Raw genomic sequence first — 18,315 nt, 5'->3', positions numbered from 1 at the left:
GGAACTTTTATACGTGTGAGATTGGCCTCTTATGCTACTTTTGCATTAACAGCTCTGTTCAGAGCAGCTGGTTTCAGGGGTCACCAGTAGCCTCCTCTGAGCTGCAGGAAACGCAGTCAGGTGGGAAACGAGACGGCTTTGCTCTGGGTCTACGGTGCCACAGCCACAGTAAATCTGACCGGGTGGTAAATATTATCACGCTCTTAATTGGCCTCAGACAAAGTAACAGGGTTGTGCTGTGCTGGTGTTTCTAAAGAAGCAGTCAATTAGGAGACAAAAAACATATGGAAGAGTATTAGGGCCATGCAAGAGAAAAAATATTTGAGAGGGGAAGATTTTTTTTGATTATGCACTTTGAGAAAAAAGTCGAAATGTCGAGAAAAAAGTGGAAATGTTGAAATACAATTTTGAGAAAAAAGTTGAAATGTCGAGAATAAAGTTGAAATACAATTTGGTGAATAAAGTGTAAATGTCTCCTCTGGTCCATCAAATCCAGTTATCAGAGCGACTGACAGCTAACTAACGTATTTTCGCGACCATAAGGCGCAACTTTTTTTTTTTTTTTTTTTTTAAATGTGCCGGGCGCCTTTTGAAACGGTGCGCCGTGTCTATTACCTGAATTACGGTAATGTAAGGCCGGCCACCATGAGAACGGTAAAGGGAGAAGGGGGCGGGTGAAGCCTTGAGCTGCGGACGTGAATGAGACTCCACTGAGCTGTTTAATGCGAAACAGATGATGAAAACTTTTAAGGATTTGCTTGATGTGTAAAGTGAAATAAAATACAATCAAACTAAGTTTTGCTCCGTATTTAAATAAGCACACTTGTGTGTGTGTGTTCTGCAGCGCACGTGTGTTTTGCATGTCGGGAACCGAGCATGCACCTGCCGTGGGTTTGCGGGTCCGATCGCCGCATCCCCGCTGCAGATCCGGCTGAAATGCCGGTGCTCTTTCCCCGGGAGCCCCTACTACAAGTCCATGTGGGTTCCTCCGGTCCCGGCCGGTCGGAACCGGTGACTTTCCCCGGTTAAAGCCGCGGTGATGGGCGCTGCTGCAGCCCGACTTCCTGGTTCTCCAAGCCGGGTCCGATCGACCTGGTTCCCGGCCGCTTTGGGAGCAGAGATTTCTGGGGTACGTCTTAGGTTGGATCAGCTTCACCCTCCGAAATTTGCAGCCAAATCTGTCGGTTACAAACCCGGTACCGGATCCCGACATGCGCGGGTGTGTTCGCGGCGCGACACACACACTTACTGGTTTATGTGGTGCTTGCCTGGCGCAGCTGATGGACAGAAATCTATGGTGATTTTTAAAAGAAAAACTTTTCATAAGACGTTTCCTGAGTCATTATAAGGGCCAATGAAAAGGGGTGGCTGGATGAAGGGATGATGATGATCAAGAAGCTGAGACAGGTCTGGAAATTCGGACTGGCGCAGCTGAATTAACGGAGCTCCTGTCGCATACAACCCGGTACCGGCTCCCCGACAGCGCGTGTGTGTGAGCGGGTCCAGCGCGAGGGTCCCGGGACGCGGGACCCGGGACCGCCGCGGGACCAGCGCGGGGGGGGGGCGGACCGGGACCCGGGACCCGGTCCAGTGCGGGGGAGCAGACGGGGAGCGGACCCGGTCCAGCGCGGGGGAGCGGACGGGGAGCGGACCCGGTCCAGCGCGAGGGAGCAGACGGGGAGCGGGACCCGGGACCGCCGCGGTCGGGATCCGCAGCACAACGGGGTATGAAAAGTTTATTTAGTCTTGTGCTTGCCTGCCACGCTGATGGACAGAAACTGCCGCCGATGGTGATTTTTAAAAGAAAAGCGTTCCCTAAAGAGACTTTTCCAGCCAGAGTGAAATGAAAAGGGCTGGATGGATGAGGAGTTGATCAGTGGCTGAGACAGGTTTATGTGCAGCAACCCGGTGGTTTTTTAAAATTCTTTAATGCAGAAACAGAATATGAACCTTTGAAGGGTTTGATTGATGTGAAAAGTGAAATAAAATATCAAACTAAGTTTTGCTTCCGCTGTAGCCTATTTTTAGCGCGTGTGTGTTTTGCAGCGCGTTTGTGTGCAGCTCCGTCTCCGTAGACGGCGCCTTTTGGGTCGGTGCGCCGTATGTGTGTTTTAAAACCAAAAATGACACACAAAACTGAGGGTGCGCCTTTCCACACAGTGCGCCATATGGTCGCGAAAATACGGTAACTAACTAACTAACTAACTAACATCCTTGGAGTGGAACGTTAAGGGGACGTTTCTGAAGTTATGCAGCTGCATATGTGTGATATGTGTTTCAAATCAATATCGTCTCAACATTTTGACTTTTTTCTCGAAATTGTACTTCAAAATTAATCTCGACATTTCAAATTTTTTCTCAAGATTTTGACGCATAATGAAAAAAAAAATCTTCCTCCTCTAAAATATTACTTTTATTTTTCTCGTGCCTGGCCCTAATACTCTTCCGTACAAACATATGCAGAGAAGCCCAGAAAACTTTATTTTTCTTCATGTTCCCTTTAAGGTGAGTCATATTTCCTGTAACACACATGCAGTCCAGCAGCTTGTATGAACAGAAGGGGTTGAGAGACGTGGGTTTAGAAGCTGGGATGGATGGAGATAATCAGCATCTTCTCTGGTATTTTCCATTTTCTTCTCCAGCTCAGGTGAGGCTGGGATCACTGACAACAGCTGGAAGAAGCCGGAAGTGTTTTTTACTAGGTACTCTGGTTTTTCCCAACTGTCTAATAACATGTGTGGAAGCGTAACCGCTGTTTCTATATTTGAGCATATGGATAAGTTGTTGTTTGTCTATAGCCTGTGATGGACCAGCAACCTCTTCAGGGCCAGTTGTTTGCCAAGAAGACAACGGGGGTCTCCTGCAGCAGACTGATCCCTGAAGAGAAGGAAGCTTGGATTGATAGTGCTTGGCTAGAGGGGTCATTAGGAGGGTTGAGGTGGGACACAAACCAGTCAAATCATAGCACATGGCAGGCGTGGAGGCTCAGATGACCGTACTCCAGACTTGACCATATGGGGAGCGTCAGCATTCAGACAGACAGACGGGCAACTCTGAACCGATCCTGCATTAGTCCGTCAGCCACGTCACCCAGGTGTCCGTCCTGACGGGGCCAGGTGGAAAGATCACCTACTGGGCCAACAAGCCCAGGCTCTGTTTGTCTCTGAGGATCAACATCTCCACAGCTTGTTCGCAAACGTGTGTTCAAGCATATGTTAATATCTTTAGCTGTCAGTAGATGTAAACCATCCATCCATACAAAACAGAAGATTTATCATTCTTGAAAATATGACTTCAAATGTTGCATAAGTGTGAAATTGTCCTTATATGGAGTTACATCTTTCTGACATGAGTAACGTCTTTGTGGCTGGTGAGAAATATCTCGGATACACTGTGAAGTTGAGGGCACCACCGGGTACAGATAGAGCTGTAATTTACACATTACCCAGAGACCATCCTGCTGACAGCCTGGGATACGGAAACAGAGAGGTAACAGCACACGCCAGCGTTGCTCTGCACATACTAGCGATTGCACCCAACAGCTCAGCCCACTTTCAAGCCATGATCATACTGAAAAAACACAGTATATCAAAAATAGAGAGATATAATACACAGTATGTTCTGTTCAAGGCAAAGGTCTGAATGTAGTTGAAGACACGATTTAATAAAGATATTATTGAGATGTTTGTTGCACAAGGAGAGGAAGATTTCTTAAAGTAATAGTACCAGCCCTGCCCCCAACCCTGTTACCAGCCCTGTTACCAGCCCTGTTACCAGCCCTGTTACCAACCCTGGTACCAACCTGGTTACCAACCCTGTTACCAGCCCTGTTACCAGCCCTGTTACCAGCCCTGTTACCAACCCTGTTACCAGCCCTGTTACCAACCCTGTTACCAGCCCTGTTACCAGCCCTGTTACCAACCCTGTTACCAACCCTGTTACCAGCCCTGTTACCAACCCTGTTACCAGCCCTGTTACCAACCCTGTTACCAGCCCTGTTACCAGCCCTGTTACCAACCGTGTTACCAGCCCTGTTACCAGCCCTGTTACTAACCCTGTTACCAACCCTGTTACCAACCCTGTAACCAACCCTGTTACCAACCCTATTACCAACCCTGGTACCAACCCTGTTACCAACCCTGTTACCAGCCCTGTAACCAACCCTGTTACCAACCCTATTACCAACCCTGGTACCAGCCCTGTTACCAGCCCTGTTACCAGCCTTGTTACCAGCCCTGTTACCAGCCGTGTTACCAACCTTGTTACCAACCCGGTCCGAAAGCAGAGTTAAAATAATGCAAAAGAACAAAACACAGGAACATGTATCCTTTGGACTTCATGATAGCTAATTAGTGTGTGGTCGTAAGGAACAACATTAGCATATTCTGCTTAGGAACTGTGTCTGTACACGAGCACCTGCACAAACAAGGAGCCACATGCATGCATTACCGCGCACAGTCCACACAGCTGGCTGCTGAAATCAGCAACAAAGCAGCTTCAAATTACCATCGCCTGTATATTGTGTGCCTGAATGCATTTGATTAAGTTTAAAATATTCAAAAAGATATATGTGTGAGGAATGGAAGGAAACTGAAATAAAATCCTACAAAAAGAATACTTCCAAAAGCTTAGAGAGCAGAAGCGCTGAGGTAGTTTCAGGTGGAAGAGAGGATATTCTGTTCCTCGGCAGTGCCGGTGGCGGAGAGGAGTGCTGCAGAAACTTCTCTAATGACTAGTTTTGCCTTTGACAGTAAAAGCTCTCTCCTCCAAATTTGCTCACTGCTTGAAAAAACATCGAAGCTTCACCAAGACTGACACTGTTGCTCAGACTGACAGCCTGAATCCTGCTGCTCAGCAACGCACATGTAGGAACCAAAGATGTCGTCAAGGACAAGCGACACAACTGCAGCCCACATTCAGACACAAACTTGTCTCCAAACCAACAAAGCTTCAAGCCAAAGAAATAATCATATCAAAAAAAGAAAGCCAGCTGCCACAGTCCAGCTGAGAGAGGCAAAGAGACGGGACCACACGCTCCAGACATCAGGACGCTAAAAGCAAAGCCCTGTTACTTATTCATGCCTCTGCTGAGGAAGGGGAGCCTGTCGGTGTCAAAACATTCTCCTATGCTGTCTTTTCTTGACGGTGTAGCCACAAGCATGCATTCATCAATGTTTCATGACAGGAGGATATTTTTAGAGAAGAGAGGAGCTTTCAGCCACGGCCGAGTTGACCATTGTTGTGAAACACACTGAGCAGAGGAAAGACCTGAGCTTCTGTTCTCCTGATTTGGGCAGAATTTACCTTATGACAAAGAGTATTTTTGTCTCTCTACTTCATCACACTCTTTCTATCCATCCATTGATAGATGGTTCCATCTATCTCGATTATTGTCCCAAGGGCTTGTGCTGGTTGGGTATCAAGCTGGCGCGGATAGCAGCCGGGGGAGTCGTTATGGAAGGAGAGAAGCATGTAATGAGTCTCGAGAGAGCTCGGGTTAATGCACACAGGCTGACTCCCACGTTCTGCCTCCCAGCATTCTGCCAGGGTGCTGGGAGAACTGGGAGCACGCCGATGGGCTCATGTCCGACTGAGGTGGAGAACGAAGGAAGGTGTGCATGGATGTGCGCCATGTCCAAATGATAGCTCGTGACTGGGGGCAAAACAACACCGGGACTCATTTATAGCCATCCATCCATCCATCCATCCATTATCTATACCCGCTTTATCCTCTGCAGGGTCACGCGGGTCTGCTGGAGCCTATGTCAGCGAATTTCGGCCAAGAGGCCGGGGTTACACCCTGGACAGGTCGCCAGTCCATCACTGGGACACATAGATACAACCAGACACACTCACACTCACACCTACGGGCAATTTCTAATCACCAATTAACCTACTAGGCATGTTTTTGGAGTGTGGGAGGAAACCGGAGTACCCTGAGGGAACCCACGCAAGCACGGGGAGAACATGCAAACTCCACACAGAAAGACCCTGCTGGGCCTGGGAGTTGAACCGGGGACCTTCTTGCTGTGAGGCAACAGTGCTAACCACCAATCTACCATACCATTTAAAGTCGCTAATTCATAAAAGACAGTTATTGTCTTGACTTTAATTTTCAATTTTCAATTTCAATTTTATTCATATAGCGTCTATTACAACAGAAGTTGTCTCTAGGCGCTTTCCAGAAACCCAGAACATGACCCCCGAGTAATTATTACATAAACACAACATAAACAATGTTTAGATGTTAGACTTTAGATGTAAGCTGTATGCATGACAGCCGTAAATGCTTTCCTTTGCAGAAGCTAAGCTGCACATGGGCTCAAAGGCAGCAAAAACATATATGGGATTAATCTTATACTTTCTTATACTTTACTTTAAGCTGCGGGAGGAGGGCGGTGGGGTAAGGAAAAGCACACTGGGATAAAGAAGACATGTAGGACAAATCTTGTCCTGCAGAGGGAGAGTCAGGTTGAGGTGTGAAGTCTGGTGACAAGAATACATCTCCCCCCTTTTGCTTTTTTTAACAGAGAAAAACAACAGCTTCCTAAGATCACTCAGCACAGGGAGGGGGGGGCGGTGGCTGAGGAAAGTGTTGGGTATTTCTGTCCACATTCATACAAGTTTTGTAAAGAAAAAGGGAGAAACGGAGTCGGAGAGAAAAACAAGGTTTCACAGTTCAAGTCGGGATCCTTCTGGGAGTCCGGTGCCCGCAGGCATCTCAAGCAGAAGCAGGCGTCAATATTTTCCCAGCAGCCCTCGGGGCCAAAGTGCTAAGACAGACTTTAGCTGAGGGAAAAGAAACATTTCTGGATGTACATGAAAGCAAGGTGAAATACACTTCTGCAAAACATTCAGCGACGCAGACGCTGGCTGAGGCGCGTCGCAGGTTTAGCTTTTATTCTTATGCACCGTAACCAGTACTGGAGTTGAGGGGGGATGAGGGAGGATGGCATCCCCCCTGAAATAAAAATGGTCCAAATCATCCCCCCTGAAATAAAAACGGTCCAAATCACCCCCCCTGAAATAAAAATGGTCCAAATCATCCCCCCTGTAAAACTGCCATCCCTCCTTTCCATCCCTTATGTCATTTCATCAATGAATGTGGTTTTACTGCTATTTCAACATTTAGAGTCATCACCAGAAAAATAACACCAAAAAAATAACTTATTTGACAATTTTCACCTGTTTCAAGTAAATTTTCACTTGAAATAAGTAGAAAAATCTGCCAGTGGGACAAGATTTATCTTCTCATTACAAGCAAAAAAATCTTGTTCCACTGGCAGATTTTTCTACTTATTTCAAGTGAAAATCTACTTGAAACAGGTGAAAATAGTTGTTTTTTCCAGTGATGAGTCTTGTTTTAAGTGTAATGAGATTTATTTTACTAAAATAAGACATTTTAACTAGAAATAAGACAAATATTCTTGTTAAGATTGTGAGTTTTTGCAGTGATCCATGTTACTTATCCTGTGAAGGACAGAGTCATATTGATAAGTTCAGAAAACTGTTTTTTATTGTTGTGTTTTGATGTATTTGATGTAAGCCCAGTGGATATTTAAAGCTTACAGAAGGCTGCATTTAACTGCTGCTATGTCATTCCTGCAGTATTTCTGCAGGTGTTTTGGTCACTGCTATTATTTGTAATATATTATATTATTTGTAATCAGCACAAATTATCTGTCCCCATATGATAAAATCCACCACCCTTCCTGATTTTTTTTTACAACTCGAATTTGGTTCTCCTCCTCCATCTTCTTTTGCTGGTAAAAAGTGACTCAAAAACCCATTTCCCTGCCAGGTTTTTGTGATCGATAAAGCAGCGTCAGAAGTGATCACATCTCCCTGAAGCCAGCCCGGCCTTGAGAGGCCCGTCTGGTTCTCACACCTCTGCTGCTCTAAAGACTCGCCTGCCATTAAAATCCTGGCAGAAGCAGAAGTTGTGACCCTGGGAAATGTCACTGCGTCAGTCGGGTCCCGGCAAAGCTCTTGAGACCTGTCATCACAGTCTTAACTTGACAGCCAAAAATCAGCAGCATGTCTCCACTTTTCACCTCGTTCAGTCTTTGATCTTGAACCAGTGGGGCTTTTTTTCATGTTTGTTTTTCAGCTTCACCTCTAAAGGGCGTGAACTTTTTATTTCTCACAGGGGGCCGCTTGCTTTTTGGTTTTCACCTTTGTCAGAGTTCAGGGTGTCCGCCAGGTTTGTCGTCGAAAGCTGCAAGGTCTTTACCAGCGCTTAATAGTTTCTCCTCTCTTACATTTCACCTTCATACCCGAGGAAGCTTTGCATCTAATAACTACGGTGGCCGAGACCCGCCATTGCTGAAAATAAAAGTAACGCTGCAAACAGAAACAAACGCCGCTGCAAATAAAATAAACGCTTAGCAAATAAAATAAACGCTGCAAACAAAAAGAAACGCAGCTGCAAATAAAATAAACGCTGCAAACAGAAACAAACGCCGCTGCAGATAAAATAAACGCTTAGCAAATCAAATAAACGCTGCAAACAGAAACAAGCGCCGCTGCAAATCAAATAAACGCTTAGCAAATAAAATAAACGCTGCAAACAAAAAGAAACGCTGCTGCAAATAAAAGAAACGCTGAAACTATAAAGAAACCCCACTGCAAATAAAATAAACCGCGCTGCAAATAAAATAAAAAAACGACACAAATAAAAAAGCCACAACGGAAGTGAATTACCGGGGACTATTTTTGCCGATGCACCGGTGTTGCACATTAAAAATTACACGTAGCGACGTTGAACACTAACCTTTTCACTTATTTTCTCATTCGTTGTTCTTCTTATTCCTCACTCTTTTTATTTCTTCCTTTTCACTTACGTCCTCTTCGTCATCTTCTTCTCCTCTCACGTAAAAAACACTGGTGCATCGGCAAAAATAGTCCCCGGTAATTCACTTCTGTTGTGGCTTTTTGATTTGCGTCGTTTTTTTTTTTAATTTGCAGCAGCGTTTATTTTATTTGCAGCAGCGTTTTTTTTTATTCGCAGCGTTTCTTTTATTTTCAGCAATGGCGGGTCTCGGCCACCGTAAATAACGCTTACCAACATTGTTTTTTCCCATGTGCAAGTATGCCACATATGCACAGTGCACAGAGATGTCAATAAAATAGAGGATTCTTGCACTGCCCAGGCAAAATAGGCAAATGCATGGTTTCAGACGCAGGTTTGAATGCAATGGTTGCAACAAGACAAACGCTTTAATGGTGAGTTGGTTCCATCATCTTCATTTAACTGAAAACCATCTTTCATTCTTACCACAGTTCATCCCATTTGTCAAGGACACGCACCGTTGACTGCAGAGTAAAACCTCACGAGTTTGTCAAGATATCACTATTTATCTCACAGATCGATGCCTTTGGGAGGAACTCTGGGTAAATGCTCCCAATCAAAACCACCGAGCAAAGACAGTTCGCTATTTAACAATTGAATCCGTCAATAACAAGTCCTGAGCATGTGGAACCTGAACCTGCACCAGCTGACTGGAGGACTTAACATCAGCAACAGCAGCACCGACGGTCCGCCCGTACCTGTCTACGTCGCCCTGCATCTCTTTGCTTCCTCTTTGGGCCACGTCCGAGGCTCGGCCCGTGTTCCTGGCGTACAGGTGTAGGCCGCCGTCTGACAGGTACCTGGGAAAGGAGAGCCAATACGGAAACTTAAACCTCCGAGCTGCAACATAAATATCTGTTTGATCAGTGTGCATTGTTGGCGTGGCCTTCAAACTCAGGGATAAAATACAACCGATGCATATGTGGCAGTGATGAAAGTGGCAGGATCAGACATGGCTCATAGGGAAGGACATTCGTGCTGAATTAAGTGAGTTAATAATTCAGTTAATTACTCTTTACTCTCAGTGACTGCACTTTCTGTTTGGACTCATCCTTAATCCTAGAGATTTTTTACCCCAATACTCACATGGCCACGGTTACATGACGTTTTTTAATTCGGAATGAATTATTCAGAATTAAATAATTCAGAATTAAACTATTTTCCGAGTATACATGGAAATAGTAATTCCGATTGAGGTTTACATGGAAAACACGTTTGATGGTCTTTCTCCAATTCCTCTACAGGTCTGGGGGTTGGGAAGGTTCTGATTGGATAGGGGGGCGGACGTCTTTTCGTATTTACCAAAAAAAAACCAAACCTAGCCGCTACAACTTTGAAAAGCTCACAATTTTTATGTTTCCTGCCACGTGTTCTTTTAATTATTTCCAGGTCCTCCAAGCTATTTATTAAATAAATGGTCTCTGCTCTTGACCAGCGTTTACTGCGTGCTGCCATCCTGAAACTTTGTTTGGAAAACCAGCCCAGCGTGGAATATAAGCGTCATGGAGACAGACGGGCGAGGGAACGAGCAGAAAGAAAGACCGGAATTAATTTAAAGCTGAATGAGTGAATACATGATCTGGAATTATTCTATTCGGATTTAAAATTGGAATAAACCAGCCACTTACTTCGGAATTAAAGGAGCATGAGGCTCCTTTTAAGAAATGAGACTCTCTAGCGCCACCCTTCACCACGACGGCCGTCGGGGGTACTGCAGCCAACAGTGAAGCCGGCACGGGAGAACGGGGAGAACGTGCATGCAGGGTCATGTGACGTCACATCAGCAGCCCAGCGCGGGAAATTCGGGACCGAATTGCAGCACATTTTGCAGCACACAGCCTGTTCAAGGCAACGGAGAGATACACTAGAGGACTCATTCTTTTTGGTTTGGAACGCTTTATCCGACATTATTACTAGAAAACTTAAAACGTATATGAATTATTTTCATAAATCCTGCATCAATCCTGCCTCATGCTCCTTTAAGTTTAATTCGGAATGGCCATTTTCATTCGGAATTAGGTCTTTACATGGTAATTTTTACTCATTTTAAATCAGATTTAATTTTAATTCTGAATTAAAGAGGAATTAAACTTCCCATGTAAATGCACTGATTTTCTCCTTTTAACATTTTTTTTTATCTTAAGAGCATGTGGAAGCCAAGTACGTATGAGTGCTAGTACGGGAGTCTGTGTATGTATGGGCACTGTATTAGACGCTATACAAATAAAATTGAATTGAATTGAATGGCTTTTCAACCCTTTTTCCCGTTGTTCAGGGCATTTCTTAGCATTGAGTGAATGAGAGTTAAAAGAAGAGTAGGCGCTCTTGCAGATGTGTTGAGACGTTCCGTGCATTAAAAAATGAAAAACTTTTGTCATTGAGGCAGTCTGTCAGTTTACTGAGAGCCCTCAAGGTTTATGCAAATGTATTATTTCTGTTAGCATTCAAGGTTGAAGCCAGTGGATTTCAGCAAGCTATTTGTATTTATGTTCAGGAAGAAAAAAAAACTAACAACAAAAAACGACAGAGGCCTTGATGGCTGTATGAATATATAGATAACCACAGACGTCAGGGTGCCTTTGGAATAAACTCCTTTATTGTCAAAAAGACCTTCAAAATGGGATTGTATAAAGTTAAAGTTAAGTAAAACCTTGTATATTAGTCCTCAACCCAAAGACATGCGATCGTCCTTATTAGTGCATTTAAATCCAGTATTAGTGAGGAACTGTGGTCTCTAACAGTAATATGAGTTCAGTTCAAATTGATTTGAATCAATTTAATTCGATTAATTGTCAGAAAAGTAGACTTTTAATGAGTCGTGGTTCTGCCGCTGTGAATACAGACGTACAGCCGTGTGTATTTGCAGCAGGTCTGAAGAGGGCTGCAGATACTCTGCTGAATCACTGCTGAAATCATGTGCTAAGGAAGCTCAGTGCTGCTGCCCAGCAGCTGACTGCAGAACCGACTGCACCCCCAACCTCACACGTGTGAAAGAGATGCAACATTTTATCATCTTAAAAAAGATAATCTTTTTCTGAGAGTGAAATCCAGCTTAAATGTTCTTAATGCCCACCCAGCCATTCTTTAAAGTCATCTTGTTTTTAATGAATTGTTCATCTTAGAGTTTAAAATATCATCATATGACACTTACTCGTCTTAGTCAGTTATGGACATTTTCTAAAGACTAGGCAAGATTATCTAAAAGCACATGGTTTACAAAAGTGCTGGGTTCATCTGTGCTGTTTTTCAGAGCTCATCTGGCGTAAAGCCAGATCAATATGTAGACCATGACGCATGTTTTGGATGAGCCAAACGTGTGGCTGTTACAGGAATAATGTGGCTGTTACAGGAACAGTGTGGCTGTTACAGGAACCATGTGGTTTTTACACGAACAGTGTGGCTGTTACAGGAACCATGTGGTTGTTACAGGAATAATGTGGCTGTTACAGGAACCATGTGGCTGTTACAGGAACCATGGAGCTGTTACAGGAACAGTGTGGTTGTTACAGGAACAATGTGGTTGTTACAGGAACAGTGTGGCTGTTACAGGAACAGTGTGGTTGTTACAGGAACAATGTGGTTGTTACAGGAACAATGTGGTTGTTACAGGAACAGTGTGGCTGTTACAGGAACAGTGTGGCTGTTACAGGAACCATGTGGTTGTTACAGGAACAGTGTGGTTATTATAGGAACCATGTGGTTGTTACAGGAATAATGTGGCTGTTACAGGAACAGTGTGGCTGTTACAGGAACAGTGTGGCTGTTACAGGAACAGTGTGGCTGTTACAGGAATAGTGTGGTTGTTACAGGAACAGTGTGGCTGTTACAGGAACAGTGTGGCTGTTACAGGAATAGTGTGGTTGTTACAGGAACAGTGTGGCTGTTACAGGAACAGTGCGACTGTTACAGGAACAGTGTTGCTGTTACAGGAACAAATTGGTTGTTACAGGAACAGTGTGGTTGTTACAGGAACAGTGTGGTTGTTACAGGAACAATGTGGTTGTTACAGGAACAGTGTGGCTGTTACAGGAACAGTGTGGCTGTTACAGGAACAATGGAGCTGTTACAGGAACAATGTGGCTGTTACAGGAACAGTGTGGCTGTTACAGGAACAGTGTGGCTGTTACAGGAACAGTGTGGCTGTTACAGGAACAATGGAGCTGTTACAGGAACAATGTGGCTGTTACAGGAACAGTGTGGCTGTTACAGGAACAATGGAGCTGTTACAGGAACAATGTGGCTGTTACAGGAACAATGTGGCTGTTACAGGAACAGTTTGGATGTTACAGGAACAATGTGACTGTTACAGGAACAGTGTGGCTGTTACAGGAAAAATGTGACTGTTACAGGAACAGTGTGGCTGTTACAGGAACAGTGTGGCTGTTACAGGAACAGTGTGGCTGTTACAGGAACAGTGTGGCTGTTACAGGAATAGTGTGGTTGTTACAGGAACAGTGTGGCTGTTACAGGAACAGTGCGACTGTTACAGGAACAGTGTTGCTGTTACAGGAACAAATTGGTTGTTACAGGAACAGTGTGGTTGTTACAGGGACAGTGTGGTTGTTACAGGAACAATGTGGTTGTTACAGGAACAGTGTGGCTGTTACAGGAACAGTGTGGCTGTTACAGGAACAATGGAGCTGTTACAGGAACAATGTGGCTGTTACAGGAACAGTGTGGCTGTTACAGGAACAGTGTGGCTGTTACAGGAACAATGGAGCTGTTACAGGAACAATGTGGCTGTTACAGGAACAATGTGGCTGTTACAGGAACAGTTTGGATGTTACAGGAACAATGTGACTGTTACAGGAACAGTGTGGCTGTTACAGGAAAAATGTGACTGTTACAGGAACAGTGTGGCTGTTACAGGAACAGTGTGGTTGTTACAGGAACAGTGTGGCTGTTACAGGAACAGTGTGGCTGTTACAGGAACAGTGTGGTTGTTACAGGAACAGTGTGGCTGTTACAGGAACAATGTGGCTGTTACAGGAACAATGTGGCTGTTACAGGAACAGTGTGGTTGTTACAGGAACAGTGTGTTTGTTACAGGAACAGTGTGTTTGTTACAGGAACAGTGTGGCTGTTACAGGAACAGTGTGGCTGTTATAGGAACAGTGTGTTTGTTACAGGAACAGTGTGTTTGTTACAGGAACAGTGTGTTTGTTACAGGAACAGTGTGTTTGTTACAGGAACAGTGTGTTTGTTACAGGAACAGTGTGGCTGTTACAGGAACAGTGTGGCTGTTACAGGAACAGTGTGGCTGTTATAGGAACACTGGTTGACTGATTTGAAATGTCTATTTTGCACTTTGGGTGTCAAACATAAAATATGACATGAAAGCCCCCCCCCCCCCAGTTACTATTGCCTGCCAGCACACCAACCTGGAGGGATCCGAGTGCCCACTGTAGCGCCCCGCGTTGCTGCTGGCACCCGCTGTGCTCGTCCGCGGAGAAGAATAGGTGCTTGGCATCGAAGGGGCGTCGCCCGCCTGGAGACGCGGGGCTTGAGATTGGCCCAGACGCCAAGCCATGGGGGAGGAGCGCGTGGTGAGCGTGGGTAGACTCCGCCCGTTGACCTCGGTGGTTACCGTGGTGTCGAAGGTGGTTTCTAGCGTACTTTGGAGACAGAAAGCGAGACAGGAAAAGTCATTTTTTTAGACTTAAACACCAGTTTTCATCTACTTAACTGCTGTTAAGCTCTAGTAGGAATATAAAGGTCTTGGAAAAGGTGCCGGGAAGTGTGTTTTTGTGCAAAGGGGAAAATTGTTCAGGTGAAAAGATCTATCATATATGCAGAAAGCATCTCTCTACAGTTGAGTTGAGCCCCACTCTCCTCACATCACATGTGTCTTCTACCATTACTTGATATGTTTGTGTGTGTGTGTGTGTGTGTGCGTGTGTGTGTGCGTGTGTGTGTGTGTGTGTGTGTACTCATACTGTACGTGTGTGAGTTTCCAAAAATGCTGCTTCTTCTAGCATGCTGTGTTGAAGTTAGAAAGGGGAAGGAAGAGGGAGCTCCCGTGAGGGCACATGTCAGACCTTCACAGTGCATCTCAAAGAGATGGGAGTGAAGGGAGGAAGGGAGTTTTCCACCAAGTGAATTTGTCAAGAGGAAATACAAAAAGCTCATATCAAAACAAATACCATATCCTTGAGCATTTATAGGGAATGGAAAGTTTGAGAATGCAAAAAAACTAACAAAAAAACAAAAAAAGCTTAATATGTCTAGACTTTACATAGCAAAAACACCTACACCACATTCCTCAGCCTCTGCTAGTTATTCTGAAATATTCATTGATTGTGTCATTCCTGCTGAGCGGTTTGAAGTTCTTCTGTCGCTACTAACAAGGATGAACTCAAGTGATCCCTTGCAGACGAGTCCCTGCAATTAGAGTGGATCTGAAGAGAGATGGATCCTCACTGCAGCGCTCTCTGCTGGGAAAACGGGTGTACTGCATCCAAATGATGACAAAAAGGCGAAACCTGATAGGAATCTCAACAAATCCTCTGATTTGGGGCTTTAAGGATAAGCTGCTGTTTTGTGGTCCAGTCACACCCATCATTACATCCATACAATAGGATGTGCAGCATATCTTTATTATAAAAAGCAAACAATTCCTAACATATTACCTTTTTCCATTAAAGCAATGCCATTATATCTTCTGACAATTCTGTTTAATTTAGAAAATGAATGACTTTAGTAGATGATGCAGTTTGAAAAGGAAAGCAGATATTGGGGACAAAGGGGGAGAAGCTTCTGCACACTGGCCGTCATTAAATGACAAATGCAATGCCATCTTACAGCAGCACCTCACAGACAGTAGGCAGAGGTGTGACAACGTGTGCATGTGTGTGTGTGTGTGTGTGTGGGGGGGGGGGGGGGTGTGCATGTGTGTGTGTGTGTGTGTGAGAGACGACAGGACACCGTGCCCCTGCAATGCCAAGTGAAAACATGAGAAGGGCAGGGATGCCAGCCATATTCGCGACACGTCTCCATCAATACTTTGTGTGACCAGCAAACACAAAATGACATCGACAATGCCGCGTCAAAAGTGTTGGGACGGATGACAGAGAGCCGCTTATCTGCCAAAGGATGACAGACAAATGTGAAGCTACAGAAATCAGTTTGCTACCAGGCAGGAATCAGAATCATTTAACAAAAATCCAGCTCATAAATCAGCTTTTATTTATGTGCAGCAGCACAGAGAACAAGAGTGTGTGAGGGCTCTCTCACACACACACACACACACACTGAGGGAGTGCAGGTGCTGAAACGAGCATGGAAAACTCCCCGCCCCCCCAAAAATGAGGGGAAATAAAATCTATTTAAATGCATGTTCCCACAGAGATGCCACGAATCCCTGGAAGTCTCTGAGCATCGTGAAAGTTTGCACTTCAGCTATTTCAAACATTTCCCGTACGCTCGATTGCCTTTTGAGCATCTTTGCTTCACTTTATTATTGGTTATAAAGCAGAGCTAAAAACCAAAAATAAATCCTGATGGAGACCATTTAGGACTTTGCCAGGAGCTCAGTGGGGGAGAAAGCCACGCTGACAGCAGGGAGCTGCTTATTGCTGAGCAATGCTGGATATGAATATGCTTTCAGCTGCTGTTGCTAATGAGCTCAGAGTTTAACATCTAGTTCTCTGGCAGGTTAATTTAATTCATGGATCTCCATTGAAATGCAGTTCTCGAGAAAACATCGAGGGTACTACTGGGCAAACATAAACACACACACACACACACCCGGGCACGTGTGTGTGTATATAGGGCTGGGTGATATATCGAGATTTTAATATATATCGATATATTTTCAAACGCGATATGGTACGAGACAATATCATATATATCGATTTAAAAAAAAAAAAAAAAAAAAGAAAAAATTTGATTTTGATATAGCTTATTTTGTGACAAATTGACTTGAATGTTTTATTTGAGATTTGCACAAATGTTTTGTTATTTGCACAACTGTCAACCTCAGTGGAAAAGTCTGCCTGTTACTGTCTACATTGTATTAATTGCACAGTGTATTTTAATTTAATCATTATGCAGGAAAGGGATATTTATTTTATTTTATTCAAGAAGCATTTTTATTCTATATATGCAGGCAGTTTATTTTTATTTCATTTGTTTTATACATTTTGATATTGTGCAGACCTCTGTTAATAAATGTACCTGTGTGACATTTGGCACGAGGCATTGTATTAAAACTAAAAAAAATGAAGCTAACAGAGATGCTATGCTATAATGCTTTGGGGGAAACCCTAATTATGGCACAGAAAAAATATCGATATATATCCAGTATCGCCATCCAGCTAGAAAATATCGAGATATGACTTTTGGTATATATATATATATATATATCACAAATATATATTTAAAAAAAAAAAGAAGTCAGCTCCCCCAAGAAAAACAGAGGCTACCGCCAAATGTCCCTCCAATTCACAGACTGGAGTCATTAAAGACATCTCCCGTCTTCCATCACAGTCCGATGTCTTATCCCGTCTCATCTCATCGTCAAGCTGAATCTCTTTTCCTCTCCGTCTGACCCTCACAAAAAGAGTGAAGAGTCTCTCACTTTGACGCGTCATTTTTAGCACAAACATGCAGTTTTGCTTGTTCTAGGCTTTGCTGTTACTTGGCTTTACACTGAGGATGCAAAAAAAATTCCAATTACTGTTGTTCTATTTCACCATCCAGCCTGCTTCTGAATCAGAAACGTGCACTCGAATCATACAGAGAGCCATGTCTTCAATTCCAAATCGATGAATAATTTAGTCTCTGTTCTTCTGTTGTAAACACAGAGCAAACAAACGTGACTCGGGAAGCTATTATGTTCAAAATGTCATGTGGTCGTAACCGAATTCCTGCAGGAATAAAGGCGGAGAACATTTGCTGTGCTGGTTTTATCCTTGAAGATAACAGCCCGTCTTCAAACATGGTGCTTTCCTTTTCCATTACCAATAATAATAATAACAATAATAATAATAAAACACCATCTGGTTGGAAGCTAAAACTGTAAAGTGAAATAAAATGTGTTTTTATTGATCAATATAGATAGTGTGCGGAGGCCCTGAACCGTCCATGCTGTGGGTAATCATGCATCCACCATGATAAAAGAAGGAAGAGATTGTTTCAGGGCCTTCCAACTCATAAAATATTTGAGTGTCAGTTCTGTCAACTGAGTCCATAAATCTTTGGGGGAAAGAAACTCAGCCGCCAGGCAAACTGCTCCTCACTGTAGACTGATCAGACTTTAATTCACTTACAAATGAATTGAAGTATCTCTGTGAATAGTGGGACATGTAGACAAACGTGTACGAAGGCGCTGGCACAGACGGAAATATGTCCATATTAAATCAAACTAACATAATTGTCGTTCCAACCCCATCAACAATCAAATTGTTTGGAAAACTATTTCCCCCAAGGAGTTGATTGTGATTGGTTCAATGTGTTCCTCCATT

General features: G+C 43.9%; 1 protein-coding gene across 1 annotated transcript in view; it reads right to left on the bottom strand.

Moving 5' to 3' along the window:
• nav3 (neuron navigator 3) overlaps nt 1-18,315 on the bottom strand; it is a 321,553-nt gene that overhangs the window by 93,577 nt on the left and 209,661 nt on the right. Inside the window, 2 exon segments of the mRNA XM_061714666.1 lie at nt 9,550-9,651; nt 14,233-14,466. Coding sequence (XP_061570650.1) covers nt 9,550-9,651; nt 14,233-14,466 — 336 coding nt within the window.

This window comes from Cololabis saira, chromosome 23, assembly GCF_033807715.1.
Source record: "Cololabis saira isolate AMF1-May2022 chromosome 23, fColSai1.1, whole genome shotgun sequence".
Lineage (NCBI taxonomy): Eukaryota > Metazoa > Chordata > Actinopteri > Beloniformes > Belonidae > Cololabis > Cololabis saira.
Note: the sequence above shows the minus strand (reverse complement) of the source record. Positions and strands in the feature narration are given on the sequence as shown.